Genomic DNA, 21,980 nt, shown 5'->3' with positions numbered 1-21,980 from the left:
GATCAAGCTTAAATTTTGAGCTTATTTATATTCCCGGGGAGTGAAATCTGGCTCGTGGTGAAATCCTGGAAGTCATGTAGTAGACTAGACGATTTGTTTTCGTTTCTTAAACGTTTTTTAATTGTTTATGCCTATAATATGGGTACGACAAGGAGATTTTATTCTTTATCTTTTATGACGTGGCATGCACATGCTGGCAAAATGATGATGACATGGCAAATTGGCAATGGCATGTCATTTTTTTGGCACCAAAATTTGACTTTTTGGTGTTCTGTATTTTCTTGACAGCTAGCACATAATATAGTGACTTTATTATACAAAAAAAAAAAATGACTTTAGTATTACAAAGAATAATTAACTTTTGGCATAATGATAACGTTTAATTCTTATAATCTTAAGCAAGGAAATATGTTTTCAGGTAGTACATTTTTCCCACTATCATATTATATAGTTGAACACCTTATGACAAATTAATACAGTAGTCACTAGCTACTATTTTAAAATTAATGGTAAAAACTTACCATTATTTGGACCAAAGTAGACCAGTTTATTATGGATGAGGTGAGAATACATACTCCGTGCATTTCAATTTATATGATGTTGTTTGATTAGGTATAGAGTCGAAGAAAGAAATAAATACTTTTGAAATTTGTGACTTGAAACAAGTCAGAAGTATTTGTGTGAGTATAAATCTATCTCAAATAAAAGGTAATACGAGATGTTTGAAGTTACCCCCTCTATGTCCATTTTACATTTTGTACTCCTTTTTAAAAAGTAATTAAGTATTTATTTATTAAATTATCCTTATTAATGGTACTTTAAAAACTAAGTGGACTAGTAGTATCCCAATTAATTTGGAAAATAGTTACTTAATGATAAGCTTAAATAAAAAAAATCATCAATTCTCTCTTAATTTACTAAAATAAACAAATAAAAAATCTATTATTTCCTTAATTTACTAAAAGAAAACAAAAGAAATAAATTATTTTTAAATATAAAAATATTTTGTACTTTTTCGGACAGGCTGAAAATGAAATAATATTACATAAAACAAATTTTGAAATTCAACCATGAAAGATATTTCCTTACCAGAAATCCTGATATTATTATTCAATCCAAGATTCTTGAATTTTTTTTTTTTTTTGAGTGTTCAAAACCATAACTCTTATCCTCTTCACCATTAACACAGCTCTAAAATTCTTGAAATGTTGCAGACACAATCCTTCATCTCATCCAACTACTTCTTCCCTCTCTCTTTCCCTCCTAACCCCATCACTTCATTTCACAATTTTCCCCACAAACCCATTACCACGCGCCGTTCAGTCTCAGCCACTAAATCCCACGCGCCGCCGTCACAGTCATGGCTGGCTGAGGCCCCAGATGAAACAGTTACCGTTACAACCGACGCGCCACCGGAGGAGGGACCCATTGAGCTTCCATCTTCAATAACGGATATATTTGCTACTTCTGATGACCCTTCTCCTCTTCAAACTGCCACTAGTCTTCTCCTCACCGGTGCTATTTCCGTTTTCCTCTTTCGCTCCCTCCGCCGCCGCGCTAAACGTGCTAAAGAACTGGTAAAGCTCTCGTCTTTACACTCTCCATTGTGTGAATTTTGCATATTTTCACTAACTCAAAAATATATTTGTGTGACCGTATTTGACTTAGATACGGAGTTGAAAGAAATAAAAAAATTTAAAACTTGTAGTTTAAAACATGCCATAGATATTTGTATGGCTCTATAGTCATGTTGTTAAAACTTAAAATGATAAGTTTATAGTTAAATTTGTTAGAGTACTAAATATAAGAGTATATTGTTTTTGGGATGGACTAAAAAGTAAACTGTGTCACATGAAATGGGAAGAGAGAGTAATATTTATGTGTTTGGTGCTGGATAAAGATATTACAAGTCCCATATTTTATTGTTAAAAATATTCAAAATGTTTGACATATTAACAAAAATTATTGAATTCTCAAGAAGTAATAGTATCATATAAAATGGAGCAGCACAAAGTTATTAGGCAATGAATAGGTTGTACATGTAGTGTCGTAGCCAGAAATCTCGCCAAGAGTGCTCAAACTTTAAAGAAGCCAATAATTTTTTTTCTCGACGAATGGGTGCACAATTTTTTTAAAATTAAACTAAGCTACATTTAGCTAAACAATAAAAACACTTGTAATCAAAACTAACATAAAAAAGATGACAATAGAAATTTACTGATAAAAGTAAGCATAAAATCAAAGGAAAGAGAGAGTCGAGAGGATTTGTAGTATGTAGAGAGTTGTTGTTGAAGAAATTTTTGCAAAGCTTGACTTTTAAATTATAAAATTTATTTAAGAAACAACGTTTAATTTTAAAACTACTTTTAAGATTAGTTGTTTGTTTTTACACAAAATTTAAATTTTAAGAGTTATTTATTAGAAAAAAATTCAGTATAAAAAGGAGTCAGATAGACCACATACGGTGGTATCCGTTTAGTTTGGCAAACAAAATGGGAAAATATATATATTTAGATAGAGATTTGAACTCGTGAATACCCTAGACTACTCGAGTGCCTCACTCAACTATATTAAGGGTGTTCAAAAAGTAATATTTTAACTATATAAAGTAATATTTGATCTTTCAGCGAAGGGTGTTCGCGTGACCACCCTTGCCATAGTGTAGCTACGCTGGTACATGCTTTCATCTTCATGTTTTTCCTCTGTTTATTTTTAATTTCATTGATATGATTGTGGAAGTATGAGTAAGTATGTCACTCCTTAGCTTCAGTTCTTGTTCAGTTGATTGGATATGCATTAAGTATTTGACATGATAACATGTAATATGAGAAGGAGGCATAATCTACTTGTAGGACTTTAATCCCAGTTATGACTTAAGGTATTAGGTGAGAATATATGTTTGTTTTGTGAAGCTTTAATGTAGTAATATGGGGCTTTCTTTTTGGTGGTATTAGAAACTTAGGTCAACAGAGGCGAAGAAAACGTTGAAGGAGGAGGCAATGGAGAGTTTGAAAGCTATGACGCCAACACCAGTTGATGCCAAAGCTCCACCTTCACCTGTTCAAGCACTGTTGGGAGGTTTAACAGCGGGTGTTATTGCTCTTCTCCTTTACAAGTTCACTACCACCATTGAAGCTTCTCTCAATCGCCAGGCGCTTTCAGATAGTTTCTCGGTTTGCCTCTCATTTGCCTTTGAATTTGCTGTTTCTTTGCTCCCATTTTTCCATTGTTACCCCCACTATGCATAGTAAGTTGAGTAAAGATTCAGACAACTCATTCAGAATAGGAAAAAGGAGGAGCGGGAGAAAATCTATACCATACTTCTATTGTTTACCATTTGATAATCATTCGTTCGTTGTGTTTGTAACAGGTTCGCCAGATAACAATAACGATTAGGTAGTTTCTAATATCTTTCCTTTATACTAATGCATGCATTACTGGTGAAAGATTATGAAACCTTCTTATTTAAAAACTGTTTGCAGAACTATTATAAATGGAATATGCTACCTCGCAACATTTGTCTTTGGCATCAACTCTGTCGGTTTGTTCCTTTATTCGGGTCAGCTTGCCTTGAACTCTATCATGGGAGATTCTACTAGTGAAGAAACTAATAATAAAGGTGAAGCACAGTTGAGTTCGAAGGATCCAACATCAGCACGTCCTGTAGATAGCACTGAAGCGAACAGAGACGACGTCAATAAAACATCTGAGGATACAAAATAGTGCAAGAATATGATTTAGAAATGAAGACCAGGTTTAGTACACCACTTTTCCATTATTTTGCAATTTGTACATTACGATTCCATTAATTTTTGCAATTTCCAGTTAGGAAAAAACATAATAATAGGATGAGACAAATTTCTGTGAGTAGATTTGACTATTAGTTTGTGGACATATTACAAAAGTAGAATTACTTGATGCTTTTTCTTGCTGCATGGCAGGAGAAAATAGGAAAACAACATTCTTTTCTTTTATCATCATAACTAATCGCTTTCGTATATATACCTCCAACGGGGACCAACCATTTTGTGGGAGTTGTGAGCTCTGGGTTACAGTAGGGTTGCTAGATGGAGTAAGAAAATTGACCTGATGTTTTGAAGTTAAGGCAAATAGGCACGTGATTTGAGGTTGAAACGGAAAATTACTGGCCTTGTTGAGGGATTTCTTGTTCAATTTATATGCTTTCCGTCATAGTTTATGTTTGCTCTGCTATCCGAGGGCATATTCTGTAACACTAAATGATACTATTGGCCCCTAAGGTTTAAACATGCTGCCACCACAGAAACAATAGTCATTGCCAAGATATTCCTACTTGCAGTGGAAATACATGCTCCTGTGTGTGCAGGGGCGGCAAATCTGTTCAAAATATAGGCGGCCTTTTTCTTGAAGTACGACATAAATAAGTTGGATTATATGCAATTGTAGTGTCAAAAGTTTCTGATCTCCTATCCAGAGCACATATATAAGACAGAAATGTCATTCTGATGGACAAAAATTCCTTCTTGCAGCCAGACAGAACAGAAGCAGATACTAGCCAGTTTATGCGCAAGATTTCTGTAGTTGCACAAGGCAGTTCGGATCAGGCTATATAAAGGCCAGCAGTGCAAATCCGGAGGTGTTGGATTGGTTAAGGCCAGAAGACCATATATGTTCGTTCATCTGTCTTCTTTTTGGCGAAGTCAAATGATTTAACGACTACATCCGTCCTCAACCAGTTCATGAAGTATAGTGCGATATGTAAATGCCAAACAGAAGTTGTAGGAGCCACTTGAAAATATTTGTTTCCAAGAAATAGGATCATTAAACAGTAGATAGTGAAGTTCGTGATGATCTTGTATGTTGTACACTTCGTATATTCTTCTAGTTGTGATATTTGTGAAATTTTCTTGTTGCTTTACCATAGTCTAGGGCCGTGGTTACCATTGGACTGTTCTGATTTGGTTCCCTTGTCTCTCAATGTAGTCTGCAGCTTGAATAAAAGTAACCCCTTGAATAATTTTCTTCAACTAGTGTTGGAGTTATGTGATAGCCAAGCCATTTGATTTTGTGTCCAGGGAATGTAGTACTGCAACTAGGCTTAAGCATAATTTAGTAAATACCGAATTATCGTATCGAAACCGAAAATTTTGCTATTTGGTATGGTATTTGGTTTAAGTTTTTAAAAAAAATTGGTATTAGGTATGGTATTCGGTATTTAAAAATAAAATACCGAAATACCGACATTGTACCGAAATATATATTAAATTACACAATACATATATTATTGATTCTAGCATAAATATTAAAGTTCTGAATTTACTTCCCGCTATTTTTATAGTTTTCTTTAACCTTTACCACCTTTTTTTCCCACTATACTTGTCTTTCCCCCCTTTTTCGGGTTCCTACTAACCTTTCTCCCGTCTAGGTTTAGCATTTGGGTTTCCATCTTTTTCCCATTATATTATAATATTTTTGTTTTCATATTTGTGAGTACCTTAAGAATATTACATTCTATGGCTTTATGCATTAGTTAATATTTGAGCCTAACAAACCGAAGTTGTCAAACTGAATAAACCGAAATAGAAAGGAGAAAAGCTGAATCATAACGAATTTAAATAGGTATGATATTGGTATAGTATTTTTAAAAACTGAATATCGAACCGAAATGACTAAATATTATTATGTACCAACTGACGAACACCCCTAACTACAATCATAATCAATGAGGTAGAAAAAATGGCTATTTGGACCAAAGATCCATAGCAGCAAAGTATAGCCTCCACTCACTACTTTATTGTTGTTGATCACTGACATAACTCCTCGACCTTGGGTTCAACCTGCAGATTTTTCAGTAAGAAGTTGGTATTTTTCATTACATTTTAATTACCAAATATGAGAAAATTGAAAAACATGTTCTGATAAAGAGTCTATCGAATAACTTTTAAGTCAAGAAATTTACAGTTAAGAAGCTGCTGAAATTTCTGTGAAAACAAAAATCAGAGAATGGTAATGAACAAAAACAATAGGTCCACCTCACAAAAAAATTAAAGTAATTATATTGAAGAAGAACAGGAACAAGGGCAGAAAAGGAACAAAGGCATATTAAAACTCATGTAGCAAGAAGAATAGAGTAGTATCGGCTGATGATGATGCAAAAGATAAGAATCAGAGTTCAGGTTACAAGGGCAAATCTAAATTTTTTACAAGTCTATTTACTGACTGACTGGAGCTACTAGTAAAAGTCCCTCGTATTCAACAACATAAGGGAAGGAGGAATCCGCAAGAATAAGTTTTTATCCAGCCTCCTCCAACTCCGGGGCTTCTCTTTCCCTAGGAATCCTAACTTAGTAATATTGACTACACTGACGATGTTTATAACTTTTGGCGACAAAGATTTGCTTATACAGATGCATTATCATGATCCATGGAAGCTGCAGTTGCTCCAGCATAGACATGTTCCTCTTCCTTAGGCTGCTCCGCTGGTGCTTCGGCTGGCTTTGATATAGAATCAGCCGGAGGTTTAAGACTAGTTTCAGCAGGAGGCTCCTCTGGTTCTTCAGCTGGCTTCGACGTTGAATCAGCTGGAGGCTCAAGAGTTGTTTCAGCAGGAGGCTCTTCTGGTGCTTCATCTGGATTTGATGTTGAAGGAGCCGGAGGCTTAAGAGTTGCTTCAGCAGGAGGCTGCTCTGCTGCTTCATCTGGCTTCGTTGTTGAAGCAGCCGGAGGCTTAAGAGTTGTTTCAGTAGGAGGCTCCTCTGGTGCTTCATCTGGCTTCGACGTTGAAGCAGCCGGAGGCTCAAGAGTTGTTTCAGCAGGAGACTTTCCTGCTGTTTCAGCTGGTGCTTCAACAGGAGACTTCTCTGGTGCTTCATCTGGCACCTCAGTTGTTCCAGCTACAGGCTTCTCTGTCATTTCTTCCATACACTGGGGTGTTGTTTCCGCCAAAGTATTTCCTGTTAGAGAATCAGTACTAGATTTCTGCAGCTGCATAGGAGCAAAATTGGGTACTGGCTTGGTGGTGTCCTCCGGTGCAGGCTGCTTTTGTGTTGGTTCTGCTGGTTTTATCCTTGATTCAGTTTGAGCTTTCTGTGTTGTTTCAGCTGGAGGATAAACCTTTGTAGTGTTGCCCCTTGTGATGTCGTTACCTATTTTTTGCTGCTTCAGAGATTCAGCATTTAGTTGCTGCAACCTATAGTCAGTTTCAGGCCGACGACAAACCTTTCTCAGAGGAACAATTTCCTGGATAGGAGAAGACAGTCAATTAAACCCAAGTGAAAACTATGATATGATGTCTATCCTTGACAAATTCTATAAAACTACTAACACCTATGGATGAAAACTAGATGTCTCAAGCATAAATGACCAACATTAAAGGTAGATAGTGTACCCCCATTGCGCAGCACAAGGTCTATAAAAAACCGACTTACATGCGACAAGCATCAGATATTACACCTAAACATTTTGAAGTCTCTTTTTAACTTCAAATTTAACATGGTCCTCTAAGTAGAAGCCTCAGATATATTCCAAAATAACCAGGAATAGATAACAATGCAAAAACTTTCATCTGCAGCAACTGTCGGTACCACCATGTTTGAAAATGGCTCCCTGACTATTCAAAAACCACTTGGCTGCATTAGAATATAGTTGGCCTCCAAGTCATTATTCTATTTCTTCTAATGGATGGGCTATACGGCCACACCCCCGTCCTCTCCCCCTCCCTCCCTTTGCCTAGTTCCAAGTTTATCTTTGTTCTCCCTCATAAACTAGGCTTAGCCTAGGATAAAAAACTATTAGAACGTCCCGTACTACACTTATGTTCAGTCTACGTGTAGCACCACATAATATCTTATCCATCATAATCACTGGTCTTTTCCTTAACATGTTCCTGGTATTTATTTCCTCAATATTTTATTTGATCAATTTCGTTTGTCTGTCTGACACTGATCGATATTCCAGCTGACGTCTTTCAGAGGGCAAGTGTTACTAACCATACAAAGGAACAAGGGGTGATCTCTCTTCAGTTGCTGATTTCAGCCAAAGGACAGCTGTAGAAACTAACGTATCATAACAGATCAATACAAGGCTAAAAAAAGGAGGCATGATAAAAAGATAGGAGTAATAACCAATCTGTAAACAGCAGTTGTCAAATTTACAAGGAAGATACAGTTTTTAACGAGCGATTATTTGCTGCTAAAGCTGTTTCTTCCTTATGAACAATTGTTTTTTTGTTAGTAACAAGCAACAAACACTTTTACCAGTAAAGCACAAAGTAGTCAGAAATCTGAAATACATTCAGGAAAGCTTAGGCCAGAATGTAGAGATAAAAGCAGAAAATTACAGAAAAAGGGATTAATTGAATACCTCAGACTGATCATGATCATAACGAACCAGAAACCGACAACGGCAACCTCTCACATCATGTCTGCGTCTTTGAGCATCAAGGACATGCGCATCAAAGTAGAGAGCCTGCTCTTTGCCTTCCTGAAAATTATAAGAGCCTTAGCTAAATGATGACAGTTTGGTAAGTTTAGCTTTAACATTTGACCCATAATAAAATGCACCTGGAAGCAAAGAATCAGATCGCCAGGGAGAACTGCAACACATTCTGACGATTCACATGGAAGGGATCGCTGTCTTACGTGCTTACGTACATTTACCCACTCATCCTCCTCTGCTCCAAACCCCGCGAATCGAACAAGGACTTCCTGAAATTAGAAGTTTGTGACCATTAAGAGAAAAAAAAAGGGGATAAGGTAAAACAGACAGGAAGAAGAAGATATGCACAAGGTAAATGAAACAACTTCATGGAGATAGCCTCTAGTTTTGGAGCATGTTCCAGAAAAAGACATAGTTTGAATTATGATCCTCAACATCAGACAAAAAGGCCACGCATGTTACAGAGGGGCTGGAAAACGAAACTAGAAAAGCACCAATCATGTATTTCCTGATTTAGGGCTAAACTTGCCTCAACAATCAATGGCAAACTCCATTGGGTAAAAAGAAAGAGCGGAAAGATAATTCTATTCATAATGTACAAATTTAACCACCAGGCTAACAATAATATCTTTCATGGAACATTAGATAGGTATCTCTGAGAATTACCGGATCAGCAGTCTCCACGGATCTATGTGATAGGAAGCTTGCTACATCATACCTAAGGAAGGATAATATCATTAATCTATAATTACTAGCAACCAAGATCTAATGATGATGGAAATGAAGCAAATGTATAGAATGACTTAAAAGACAAACCATGCACCATCTCTTGCAGATTTAGCTTCAAACTCCATTTGAATGTTATCTGAAGCACTCCTGCCCACATTTTGTACTGCCACTAAAAAACAAGTAGAAAATAGGTGGAGTTGGGTTACGACTCGAAAGAAATAAATTAGAGGAAAAAGTAGTTCTTTTTCAAGAGAGAAACAGGGAAAAAAGAGCAAAAGGAACCTGCAGATTTTTTGCTGTATTATTTTTTAAAACAGTACTTGAAATTTAGCCAAACTTCTTATTCATCATCTTATCAACAAGGGTAGTGATTCAGCCACTATTTTCTTAAATATCATTTTTGAAGTATTTTCCTAGAGAAGGACAGATTTCCAAAAAATGATCATCTAGTGAAACCACAAACAAACTCCTTTGATGAGATATGCCTTACTCATTCTGAAACAGCCTAATCTAATCACACATCTTCTGAAGATCAAAATCAGTGGACTCTATGTTTCCAAGAGTCAATCTGCTCTCGTTAAACAGCAGAGGAACCTCGTATTCGTGGATCTAGCTATTTGTTTTAATTAATTATCACCATTTTTCGTAATCAGAAATTATAGAGAGTATTCAGCTTCTTAACAATATGATGGCGGTTCACAGTTATCCTCCTCCAGTTAACATTTCATTGCAAGTTCTCATGAATTTACTTTAATAAAATCCAACTGAGGATCAAAATCACATCATCTTTTTCAGCAGTTCAATAATTCTGCCGGCCTACAGAATTTCAATTCTGAAAGCACCATCTTCTCAGCTAGCCGGGATCAACAACTACAACCTACCCAGTATATTCCCACAAGTGGGATCTGGGAGGGTAGTATGTACGCAGACCTCACCCCTACTTTAGCAATTCAAGATAAGGTGGATACCAAGAAGCTTAAGAAACAGCTTAAACACCGTAATGCCTTTACCACTTTTAGCACATTACACTATCAAAAGTATCAATAAAGATATTATTAGTATGGCATACTTCTGCTCCCTCCAGCTCTAGTTAAGACTGATCAAATGTGCACACTGCCACATACGAGAAGGCCACAGAACAGGGTAACTAGACATATAGTAATCAGACATTTATCACATGACAAAATATAGATTAGTAGAATGAAGTAATCTTCTTCTTCTTCTTTTTTGTGTGTGTGTGTGATAAGGTAATATTTAATTGATATTGTGGGATTAAAAAACCCCATACACAAGTAGTATATAAAAAGTAGAGAACCTACACAACAGTAGAATGAGGTAATATGCAACTAGCAATAAATGATAATTCGTGATAGACAAACATAAGTTGGTAAATCCATTGCAAGGATCACTAAGAAGACACTTTGCAAAAAACAAGAAACCATAAGAATATTGCTCAACAGTTCTACCTGATGGAGCAGGTAGAGGTTGAGGCGCTTGGGGCATTGATTTCACTGTAACTAACCAAAGTCAGACAAGTTAAGGAAGAACAGTGAAAACCGAATATATAAGACTCTTATTAATCATAAATAAAGCATAAGAGAAATTCGTGATTGTTTAGAAACATGGTAGTAAATTTCAAATTCTACCTTGAGGAGAAGGTATCGGTTGAGGGGCTTGGGGCATAATCCTTACTGCAGCTGGATCACTCTGAGGCACAGGTGATGTACTCAATTTTGCAGGAGCTCTTACCATAGCTGGATCACTTTGAGGCACTGACGGGGTACTAAATTTACCAGGAACCTTAGCTGTTTTTGCTCTAATAGCATATCGTCTATTCTGGAACCAGTTCCAAACCTATGACAATACTTTCATAATTTCAGGTACAAAATAAATAGTGAATAGTTACGAAAACATTTTTCATTCAATCATCAGAGGTTTAAAAAAAGGAAAAGCCTCTTACTTGTTTCATTTGAACCATAATTTTTCCAGATCTCTCCGCTGAAGAACTAAATAGAAGTAGGTACATTACCATCCAACCTTCATGAGCACATAAAATCAAAGGAACAACTCTAAATATATGGCTCATTAACAACCTACCTAAACTTCTCAGCAAGAGCTACGAGAACTTCACGAGCTGGCATTGTAGCATTATGTGCTTGCAATATAGCTTCCATCTCAGCGACCTGCAACGTTTGACAAATTACTAAGGCTTTCAACACGATTCTATATCTCACTGTGAAGTTATCAGATGCCACTAATGTACACAGTACAATTAAGCTGTCAAGCACATGCTATATTGCTCAGACTCGGGTGGGGGTATCCGATGCGGGTGCGGATCTAGAGGTCGGACTCGCCATCACAGAAATTTAGGATTTGGGGGTATGGATCTGAGTGCGGATACAGATGCTTGGGTACGGACAATATATGTATATATAAAGTATATATTTTGACTAGTTAAAGTTGTTGAATTAAAACTGATAAACTATTATTCTTTATAAACACCTAATATTTTATTCATAAAATATCTCACGTAATAGAAAAGCATTCTCACACTTCATATAATTATACTTTGACAATATATATACAAACCCCAAAATCAAACCCGATACCCAATCAATCTATACTTCTCGATCATAGAATGTAGTCAAAGTACCAAAGGTAAGTTGACCAAATCCGGTATGGATCCAACACTCACACCCATGTCGTGTTGGCATGGGTGCAACAAGGATTTTGAAGAGTCCGTCAGTCCGCACAACATAGGTCACATGTCTGGAGAAATGTTTTGGTATAATAGTTGAAAAAGGGAAGAATGTATGATAAGTGGGAAAGCTTCTATGACGTACATTTTTTCTCCACGGTTATTTCAAAATTAACAAAAGCAGCTCATGAATTGATGAAAAACATCTCATTTTAACAAGTGACATCAATCATCGAATGGAAAAATAGCAAAGGAATGAGCATTTGTTTTGAAAGGATATGCATAACTAGTGTAAAGATAGGTAAGCAACTAGGGGCATAAATAAGCATCAGGACTTACCCACGGCTTTATTTCTAGACAACTCCATATCCCATATACTTATTGGACGATTACCTCCATTTCTCCAGTATAAACACTTCATCAGGAGTAAGTACGAATAAGACTTCCTTTCAGTAAGTAATGTCATCTAGCTTACTCATGATGTTATTTCATAATTCATATCTCAATTTGCACAAGTTTTCAACCTAGTGCCTTCAGTTGTAAGGAATATGCAATACTAAGAATCATGAAAACTTTTGGAAACACCAAATAGTGTAGGAGTTGATATTCTCAAATTTACTTTAGAGACAGTTCTAACCGAGAAGGAATAGAGAATAAAGTACAGGATCAAGTCAAGCTTCAAGCAAGAGGAAAGCTTTAATGTAATATCGAGCACTGGACATTCTGAAGTAGAATTTAGTAGGTTAGCTTTCTTCTATTGGCTGCATCCACCAGCAGTTGTGTTTTGTTTATGAGCAGATTCTTTGGAATTTAATGAATAAAACTTTACTCATAATTGCTACTCCCTCTATTCCAATTCATGTGGCATACTTTCTTTTTAGGTTGTCCCAAAAAGAACGATACCTTTTTATATTTATAAACAATTTTAAATTTAAAAATTCTCATTGTACTTTTAATGAGATGATTTATAGTCACACATACGTTTATGGCTTGTTTTAGACTACAAGCTTCAAAAGTCTGTCTTTCTTACTTAAACTGCGTATCTAGTCAAACAAGGCCACATAAAATGAGATGGCGGGAGCTTAGTTCAATTTGGTTGCTCTGCGCACACACTACCCTCCCTAGACTCCACTTGTATGATTACACTGGGTATGTTGTTGTTGTTGCTCTGCGCACCTTAGTACCTTCACTTTAGTGAGGAAACGATAGAGAAGGCCGAAGGCCAAGGGTGAGGGCAAAACATTCCAGACACCTAATGGACATGAATTGTCAGGCTCCAACTCAACCCCCTTCCCAACGCACCCCTATCTCCCTCTACATTTTCTACATATTCTAATGATTCGACTGCAATATCTTCAAGAGAATCCTAGATCCTTAGATCGAATGATGCTCGTGCTGAAATTTAAGTTAAGGGCTTACTTTCTTCCCTCTTCTGTGAAACCTTATTACGTTATCAATGTCAGACACAACACTCTTTTTCTCATGACTCTCTTCAAAGCCTAAAGTGCAGCATCATATGACCACACACATATGCAGGTAGCAGACGGGCTGGCAACATATAGAGGCATCTTTAGCACACAGTTTCATACTTAATGATTAATTTATTGTGTAACATATATTTCCTAGTCTTTTAAATATTTTTAAGGACATTTTAAACCCCTTACAGGGACTCATACTTCTTGCAGATACGCTACTTCAGAAAAAATCCGAAAATGACTCAACAAAAGCATGACCCAAGGGTATGTCCTAGCGGTCAATGAAATGGAGGAGAACCATGAGGTTTCAAGTTCAAATCTCAGCGGAGAAAAAACACACTAGGTGATTTCTTCCCATCTGCCTAAGTCTTGGACTACCTGATGCATGTGTTGATGGGAGGTAGTAACATCCTCACCGTAACCCAACCAACGTATTTCGGCTTATCTATTCCCGACTTTTGAATCATTTAGCTTCATAGTATCGGGGGATGTAGTGTATATTGGACGGGTTCAATTGAACCATAACTTTCGACGTGGAGTAAAAATTTATATGTATAAGTTCATTAAAATTGCAAAACTAGTCAATATGAACCCATAACTTTAAAAATATAATGAGTTTAATGCTAATAATTTTAAAAATTAAACCCATAGGGTTTAAATTCTGGATCCGCCTCTGCATAGTATGAAGTACCACACTTTTCGTGTTCTTACGTCACTCCCTACTTTTACGTTTTCTTTTGGGTGACTAGTTTTCCGCGTGTTACCTAATTTTAATATTTTTCATTAATTATTATGCATTTTAATATTTTTTTATGTTACTCTTTCAACACGCAGCAGTAGAGTGCGGGCAAGCTGGCCCAGACACTGTGTCATCAAAAGAAACTCAACAAAAGCATGAAGTAGTACAATAGTCTCAGTATATTAAAAGAGAAAAAATTAATGAGAAATTCACAAGTCTACAACTACAAATTACATAATGAAAGACAAATACGAAACAGGCAAAGAACAATCAGGAGAAAAATCTATAAATAAACTGTACACAAAACATAAAAGCAGTATAATGAACCAATTGAAGCTCACAAAATATGTAATGTAGAGAAAACAATTGGTATTAACCTCAGTGGCGTTGAAACGGAAAGTAGGACCTCCGTTACTCGGCGGTCTTCCCATCTGTTAACGGCGTTAATGGAATACACAGCAATACAAACTCTCAGAAAGCAATTGAAGCCTACCGCCGGCGGGAGGAAGCTACGGGTAAAATTTGAGAAACGATCAAACGGCCGTGAGAGGGGAAGAGAAGCGGAAATTGGGATTGGATTTGTTTTCAGTTTTCACGTTAATGTAAGTATTTTCTTTTTCCTTTTCCCTTTTTCCTTTTATTTTCTTTTGTTTTTCACGTCCCTTTTTCCTTTTATCTTTGTTTTTCTTGATAAATCTATTTCTTCTGCTTTTATTCCTTTTAGAATTTAAAAAGTACTAGAAATTTATTTTATAATTTTATTCTCTACAATTAAAATCTCAAATTTAGGTGAATACCCCATATTGGTGTTGGGTGCGAGTAAATTTTTATCAAATATCATTAGTCTGCTACGAATTACTCCATCCATTCCTTTTAAGTGTCGATTTGCACAAAGTTTAAGAATATAAAAAAGACTTTTAAATCTAATTATCTTTATCTAAGTGGGCGTTTGGACATAAGAATTGTAAAATTCCAAAAAAAAAAAGTGAAAAAAATTTTCAAGTGAAAATGATATTTAAAAATTAGAGTTGTGTTTGGACATGAATATAATTTTGGGTTGTTTTTTAAGTTTTGTGAGTAATCTAAGTGAAAAATTTTAAAAATAGTTTTTTGGAGTTTTTAAAATTTTTGAAAAATTTCAAAATACATCTTCAAGTGGAAATTGAAAATTTTATGAACAAACGCAGATTTCGAAAAAAAGTTAAATTTTTTTCAAAAAAGGGAAAAAATTTCTTATGTCCAAACGGGCAAGTGCATATAACTTAACAAAAGTACCCTCTAAATATTGTGATTTTAAACGTGCCATCTCAATCCTAAAAAAAAGTATCATTAAGGATAAAAGGAGAATGTTATATTAAAATTCTACTCCTTTTGTTTCAATTTATGTGAACTTATTTTCTGTAACGACCCGAAATTTTCACCTTCGGACCGTGATGGCGCCTAACATTTCACTTGCTAGGCAAGCCAACATTAGAATAATATTAACAAAATTTTAAATAATTTTTAAATTATTAATAATCAAGGAAACAAAAGCGGAAGCAAAGTTTGAAATATAGTGAAATAATCCATAAAAATAACAGTGTCTAAATACCATTCCAGAATTGGTGTCACAAGTGCACGAGCTTCTAGAATAAATACAAATAAAGGTCTGAATAAATAAAGTCGTCTGAAAATAAACACACAGCTAAAGTAAAATAGACGGAAACTGCGGACGCCATGCAGTTATACCTCAAGTCTCCTATGGTAGCTGAAATCTGAACAAGTCTATGGTACGCTGCTGGGACCAACTCCAAAATCTGCACAAGAAGTGCAGAGTGTAGTATCAGTACAACCGACCCCATGTACTGGTAAGTGCCGAGCCTAACCTCGACGAAGTAGTGACGAGGCTAAGGCGGTTCACTTACATTAACCTGTACGCAATATTGATAATAACAACAAATAATAGAAATAAATCAGGTAACTCATTTATAATAATTGAAGCCAACTCAGTAGTCATAATCCATTATTCTTTCAACCAATTCTGTTGAAGCGTGCAACCCGCTCTCACAATATATTCACATTCAATTATGTTGCAGCGTGCAACCCGCTCTCCCAATATATTCCTTTTAATCAAGTTTGTTATGTATTTATTTCAATCAAGTATATATATAGACTTTTAAATAAGTCTGTTGCGGCGTGCAATCCGATCCCCCAATATTGACTTTTTAATAAGTCTGTTGCGGCGTGCAACCCGATCCTCTAATATTGACTTTTTAATAAGTCTGTTGCGGCGTGCAACCCGATCCTCCAATATTGACTTTTTAATAAGTCTGTTGCGGCGTGTAACCCGATCCTCCAATATATATATATATCCATTTCAATCAATTCTGTTGCGGCGTGCAACCCGCTCCTCCAACATATTCATTTACCAATTCTTATAGAAGAAATTTTTCCGATAAATGCAATAATTAATATAAAACTATAAGACAACAAGCATACAATAATTATGATTTAATTGTGAAACAAACAATGACAAATAGCAAATTATTATATAAATCAGGGGAAAAATAGGCAGCTTAATATTTAATATGCTAAATGTCAAATAACAATTAAAACACATAATTCAAATAGCATATAACAATTAATGCAGGAATTCAATAATTAATATTTGACAAAGAATAGGAGAGAAATAATTATTATAATAATTAATTTATAATTTAAAATAATTTATGATTTTTCAAGTAAGCAGGCAAATAATTAATTTGACAACGTATAGATACTCGTCACCTCGCCTATACGTCGTTCACATGCAATTCACATAACAAATAATTTAAGGGTTCTATTCCATCAAGTCAAGGTTAACCACGACACTTACCTCGCTTTGTAAATTCCAATCAATTATTCAACCACAGCTTTTCCTTTTAAATTTGTCTCTGAAAGCTTCAAATCTATTCACAAACAATTCAATATACTCAATACGAATCATAGGAATTAATTCCATATGAATTTATAAATATTTTGGATAAAAATCCGAAATTCATTAAAATATTCAGCAGTGGGACCCATGTCTCAAATTCCGAAAAAACTCGCGAAATCCGAACACCCGTTTCGATACGAGTTCAACCATATAAAATTTGTCCAATTCCGATATCAAATGGACCTTTAAATCTTAATTTTTCATTTTTGAAAAGTTTTACAAAAATTCCAATTTCTTCCATCTAAATCCGAAATAAATGATGAATATAGGCTTAGATTTATGAAATACAATTACTATATGATAAAGAACACTTACCTAGTTCGAAATTGTGAAAAACTCCTTTGTAATCGCCCCTAAGCCGAGTTATAATTGAGGTTTTGTGAAAAATGAAAAAAAATCTCGTTTTGGTTCTGTTTTAAGTCACAGAGGTCAGGCCTTCTTCGCGTTCGCGAAGGGCCTGTCGCGTTCGCGATGAGTAGCAGTCCGTGGCTTTCGCGTTCGTGAGTCCTCCTTCGCGTTCGCGAAGGCTGCTCCCCCCCCCCTGGCCTTCGCGTTCGCGATGAAGGAATGATCAACCCTCACCCAAGTGTGCCTAACACTAACACTACGCGTTCACGAGGAGCTGGTCGCATTCGCGAAGGGTAATGCCTTCGCGTTCGCGAAGAAGAAAACTTCAGCTGTCCAGTTTACTCTTCGCGTTCGCGAGAGTACCTTCGCGAACGCGAAGAAGGATATGCCAGAACACCTGCTGCAGCAAAATACCAGATTTTCAAAGTCCAAAACATCTCGTAACCTATCCGAAACTCACTCGAGCCCTCGGGGCTCCAAACCAAACATGCACACAACTCCTAAAATATCATACGAACTTGCTCGCGCGATCAAATCGCCAAAATAACACCTAGAACTACGAATCAGACACCAAATCAAAGGAAGTTTTCAAGAAAACTTTAAAACATATATTTTTATAACCGGACGTCCGAATCACGTCAAATCAACTCCGATTCTCACCAAATTCGGCAAACAAGGCATAAAATATTATAGTGGACCTATACCGGGCTCCGGAACCAAAATACGGACCCGAAGTCAATAAATCCAACATTAGTAATTTCTTAGAAATCATTAAACTTTCAAGCTTTTAATTTTTCATCACAAATCCATATCTCGGGCTAGGGATCTCGGAATTCGATTCCGGATATACGCCCAAGTCCCAAATCACGATACGGACCTACCGAAATTATCAAAGTACTGATCCGAGTCCGTTGGCTCAAAATGTTGACCAAAGTCAACTTAGTTGAGTTTTAAAGCTCTATTTCACATTTTAATCCATTTTTCACATAAAACTTTTTGAAAATTGTACGGACTGCGCACGCAAGTCGAGGAATAATAAATGGTACTTTTTGAGGTCTTAGAACACAGAATTACTTATTAAGAGTGGCTTGAAACGCGTGCGGTGAGATAAGGATTGACATGCATGCGATGAGATAAGGGTGGCTTGAAACGCGTGGCTAGTAGGGGAACTACTAGAAGTCATGCAGTGTGATAAGGGTGGATAAAACGCAGGATGCTATTTTGAAAAAATGATTTCTTTAAAATTTAATGTGAAGGCTCCCGCGGTGATATAAGTAAATGAGATATTGTGAATTTATGTATGATTTGGGACTACGATGCGGTACCTCGGGAGTGCCCTGTTGATATTTCTTTATTCATGTTCTTGCCTTGGGTGATTTTGTTTCATTTAATATGTAAATTCTTATCTTCTTCCGTGATGTACTAGTTGACTTTATTATTATATATTTTGTGCTCCTAGTTGTATTATGTTGACTTTGGCTTTTTAGCACGAGATTCTAAAGAAGTATATTTCTGGTTTTTTTTACTGATTTTCGATGATTTAGTTGATTTAAATAAAAGAAATTGTTATTATGTTTTAAATTAAATAGTTTTACAAACAAACCAGTAGTTTATTTGATGCTTTGATATAAGTGCAAAGTTATTTTCTTCACCCAAATGATTCTAAAAATAAATTCAATTCTTTGTTGATTTCTTACTTGATTTAAAAACTTTTAAACTCACTTTAGTGGAAATAAATTGAGTATGTGGATCTTATATACATTGAGGATATTGGCATGTGAATTGTCCGTGTGGTTGTGATATGAAATGTAGGCACGAGGTGCTGTGATTAAATGATAATGATATTTGGCACGTGAGTTGTCCGTGCAGTTGAGATATGAAATGAGGGCACGATGTGCCGGAGAAATATAATAATTTAATTATGGGCATGAAGTGCCGTGGATATATGAAAAATGGGCTGAGACCCGTATTTATGAAAAATATGAAAATGGGCTGAGACCCGTATTTTTATGATTATAAAATGAGGTATCACATGATGACTTTTTAACTGAAGAATTATATTCAAAATATTTATTTGGAAGGATTTTTATTTAGAAAGTATTATATAAAAGAATTGTATTTGAAAGATAATTATTTGAGGAAAATTATATTTGAAAGAGAGTTAATTGGTAGAATTATATGTGATGGATATTTAATTGAAGAACTTGATTTAACTGGGTGTAATTATATTTATTAATTATTGAGCGATATTAAATGATGATCTTATTGTCTTACTGTGCATATCATTGGTTGTTTTGTGTTGCCTTGTTGTGATATCACTGGTTGAGTTGTTGTTATCATTGCTAGATATTTTTCAGTACTATTTTATACTGCTATATTGCACAGGGTATTAGACTAGTGAGTGTCTTGAATGTATCTCGTCTCTACTATATTAAGGTTAGTCTTGATACTTACTGGGCACCGCTGTGGTGTGCTCACTCTACACTTTTGCATATTTTTGTGCAGAGCCAGGTATTGAAGATAACGGACTTGAGCAGAGTTAAAGCGGGATCGTAAGGATTCAAGGTAGAGCTGCTTGGTCATCGCAGTTACTTGGAGTCCTTTCATTTCATTGTACTGTTAACTTGTAATCAAACAGTATTGTATATTCGGTTCTCGTGATCATTCTATGTATTCAGTTAGAGTTCGTGACTCAGTACTACCAGTCTTGGGAGGTTGTATATTCTAATTATTTCCGCTGTTAGTTTTGGTTACTTATTTAATTCAAAAAAAAAGGCTTCAAAAATGCAATGGAAATCGGCTTACCTAGTCTTAGAGACTAGGTGCCATCACGACGCCTATGGTGGGATTTTGGGTTGTGATAAGTTGGTATCAGAGCTCTACGTTCATAGGTTCTACGAGTCACGAACGAGTCTAGTAGAGTCTTGCGGATCGGTACGGAGACGTCTGTACTTATCTTCGAGAGGCTACAGAACTGTTAAGAAATTTCCATTTCTTTCATTCATGTCGTGCGGAATTTGTTGTATTTGGAATTTGAATCTTTGTATATCCATTCTCTCACAGATGGTGAGGACACGTGCTACTGGGTTAGCTGAGCAGGCATCCGCATATACTGCTAGGGTTGCAAGAGGCCAGAGTCGAGGTAGAGGCCGAGGAAGGGCACGTGCTACGACTAGAGCACCTGTCAGAATGACAGTTGAGAAGCCACCAGTAGTTCCAGTTGGGGGACAGGTACCAGAAGCACTTGTTGTTACCCCCGGACTTCAGAAAACTTTGGCACAGTTCCTGAGTAGGTTAGGTACATTAACTCAGGCGGGATTGATCTTTGTTGCACCAAACGTTCCGCAGATTGGGGGAGTAGCTCAGACTCCTATCACAACTCCAGAGCAGCAGGTTCACGTTGGTCAGGTTCCGGGTGTAGTACCGGTATAACCTGTTATTCCGGTTCGGCCTAACTTGAAAGGTTTAAGAAATACGATCCACCAACATTCAGTGGCACAACTACACAGGATGCCCAAGAATTTCTAGAAAATTGTCATCGTATTCTCCGCACCATGGGTATTGTGGAGGTGAGCGGAGTTGCCTTTATTACATTTCAACTGTCAGGCGTGGCATATCGGTGGTGCCAAATATATGAAGAAGGTAGACCATCCGATGCCACACCACCAACTTGGGCTCAATTTTCGGAAATGTTCTTGAAAGAATTTGTTCCCCAGACTCTCAGAGATGTGTAGCGCACAAAGTTTAAACGGTTGCGTCAGGGTACTATGACAGTGTCAGAATATGCTATCAAGTTCAGTGAGTTAGCCCGTCATGCACCTATCTTAGTTCCCACAATCAGAGAACGGGTCCGCAGATTCATTGGGAGGGGGGGCTCGATATTGATATTAAAATATGCATGGCTCGAGAGTTGCAAACTGATACTCCATTTCAATAAGTAGTGGAGATTACAAGGAAGATTGAGGGTGTCACGACCCAATTTCACATGTAGGTCGTGAGGGCGCCCAACACTACAGCTAGGCAATCCAACTAATTAGTTAAGCATACATTGATAAAATTTAAAACCAAGAAAATATAATAAAACCCAAACTCTACCAATGTGTGTGCCAAGACCTGGTGTCACAAGTGCATGAGCATCTAGTAGATTATACAAAACTCCAAATACTGTCTGAAATAAAATAGACAGAATGTAAATATAAGAAGAGACACTAGTAGCTGCAGAACGGCTCAGAAAGGCAGCTCACCGCTATGCCTCGGGATGGCGTGGGTATGTGATGATAGGTCCTCCACTAGTACCTGTCTCAGATCCTGCACAAAAAGTGCAGCAAGTGTAGTATGAGTACGTAAACAATGTGTACCCAGTAAGTATCAAGCCTAATCTCGAAGTGGTAGAGACGAGATGACCGACTTTGATACTCACTATGGGTCAATAATAATAATTGAAATAAAACTAGGATATTTAAATCAACATGATTTACAGAATTTACAATAATTTATTTAATCAGCGAAAATAATCAAATTCCTTCAAATGTAACAATTCTCAATATATTAATTAAATTCCTTCAATTCAAATAATTTCTAATTTATCAATTAAATCTCATTTACAGGAGTAACAATTAA

General features: G+C 36.3%; 2 protein-coding genes across 8 annotated transcripts; one reads left to right on the top strand and one right to left on the bottom strand.

Moving 5' to 3' along the window:
* The first annotated feature begins 1,075 nt into the window (after positions 1–1,075).
* On the top strand, positions 1,076–4,897 carry LOC104118751 (uncharacterized). 5 transcript variants are annotated; one of them, XM_033652173.2, is made up of 5 exons: positions 1,076–1,577; positions 2,955–3,173; positions 3,371–3,396; positions 3,483–3,754; positions 4,509–4,897. In XM_033652173.2, exons 1-4 carry the CDS (start codon positions 1,206–1,208, stop codon positions 3,721–3,723), a joined length of 858 nt encoding a protein of 285 aa, XP_033508064.1. In that variant the 5' UTR covers positions 1,076–1,205; the 3' UTR covers positions 3,724–3,754; positions 4,509–4,897. The 5 variants fall into 5 exon arrangements, with proteins under 5 accessions (XP_033508064.1, XP_070038091.1, XP_070038092.1 ...); XM_070181990.1 differs by having other exon boundaries at positions 1,104–1,577; positions 4,513–4,897; XM_070181991.1 differs by lacking the exon at positions 4,509–4,897 and adding an exon at positions 4,036–4,495 and having other exon boundaries at positions 1,104–1,577.
* A 1,196-nt stretch (positions 4,898–6,093) lies between these two features.
* On the bottom strand, positions 6,094–14,671 carry LOC104118750 (protein SAWADEE HOMEODOMAIN HOMOLOG 2). 3 transcript variants are annotated; one of them, XM_009630087.4, is made up of 10 exons: positions 14,434–14,671; positions 11,242–11,327; positions 11,105–11,150; positions 10,791–10,998; positions 10,611–10,661; positions 9,232–9,313; positions 9,082–9,133; positions 8,541–8,684; positions 8,341–8,460; positions 6,094–7,218 (listed from the first exon to the last, which is right to left on the bottom strand). In XM_009630087.4, the coding sequence occupies exons 1-10, from the start codon at positions 14,485–14,487 to the stop codon at positions 6,379–6,381; spliced, it is 1,683 nt and encodes a 560-aa protein (XP_009628382.1). In that variant the 5' UTR covers positions 14,488–14,671; the 3' UTR covers positions 6,094–6,378. The 3 variants fall into 3 exon arrangements, with proteins under 3 accessions (XP_009628382.1, XP_009628383.1, XP_009628384.1); XM_009630088.4 differs by having other exon boundaries at positions 10,611–10,655; XM_009630089.4 differs by lacking the exon at positions 10,611–10,661.
* Between the last annotated feature and the right edge of the window lie 7,309 nt (positions 14,672–21,980).

Source organism: Nicotiana tomentosiformis, chromosome 8 (assembly GCF_000390325.3).
Source record: "Nicotiana tomentosiformis chromosome 8, ASM39032v3, whole genome shotgun sequence".
NCBI lineage: Eukaryota > Viridiplantae > Streptophyta > Magnoliopsida > Solanales > Solanaceae > Nicotiana > Nicotiana tomentosiformis.
Note: the sequence above shows the minus strand (reverse complement) of the source record. Positions and strands in the feature narration are given on the sequence as shown.

Coding starts and splice junctions, on each gene's coding strand:
- LOC104118751 (XM_033652173.2), top strand. CDS start 1,206: ATGTTGCAGACACAATCCTTCATCTCATCCAACTACTTCTTCCCTCTC. Junction 1,578..2,954: donor CTAAACGTGCTAAAGAACTG/GTAAAGCTCTCG, acceptor TGGTGGTATTAG/AAACTTAGGTCAACAGAGGC. Junction 3,397..3,482: donor CAGATAACAATAACGATTAG/GTAGTTTCTAAT, acceptor AACTGTTTGCAG/AACTATTATAAATGGAATAT.
- LOC104118750 (XM_009630087.4), bottom strand. CDS start 14,487: ATGGGAAGACCGCCGAGTAACGGAGGTCCTACTTTCCGTTTCAACGCC. Junction 10,999..11,104: donor TTATGGTTCAAATGAAACAA/GTAAGAGGCTTT, acceptor GTATTGTCATAG/GTTTGGAACTGGTTCCAGAA. Junction 10,662..10,790: donor ACCGATACCTTCTCCTCAAG/GTAGAATTTGAA, acceptor GACTTTGGTTAG/TTACAGTGAAATCAATGCCC.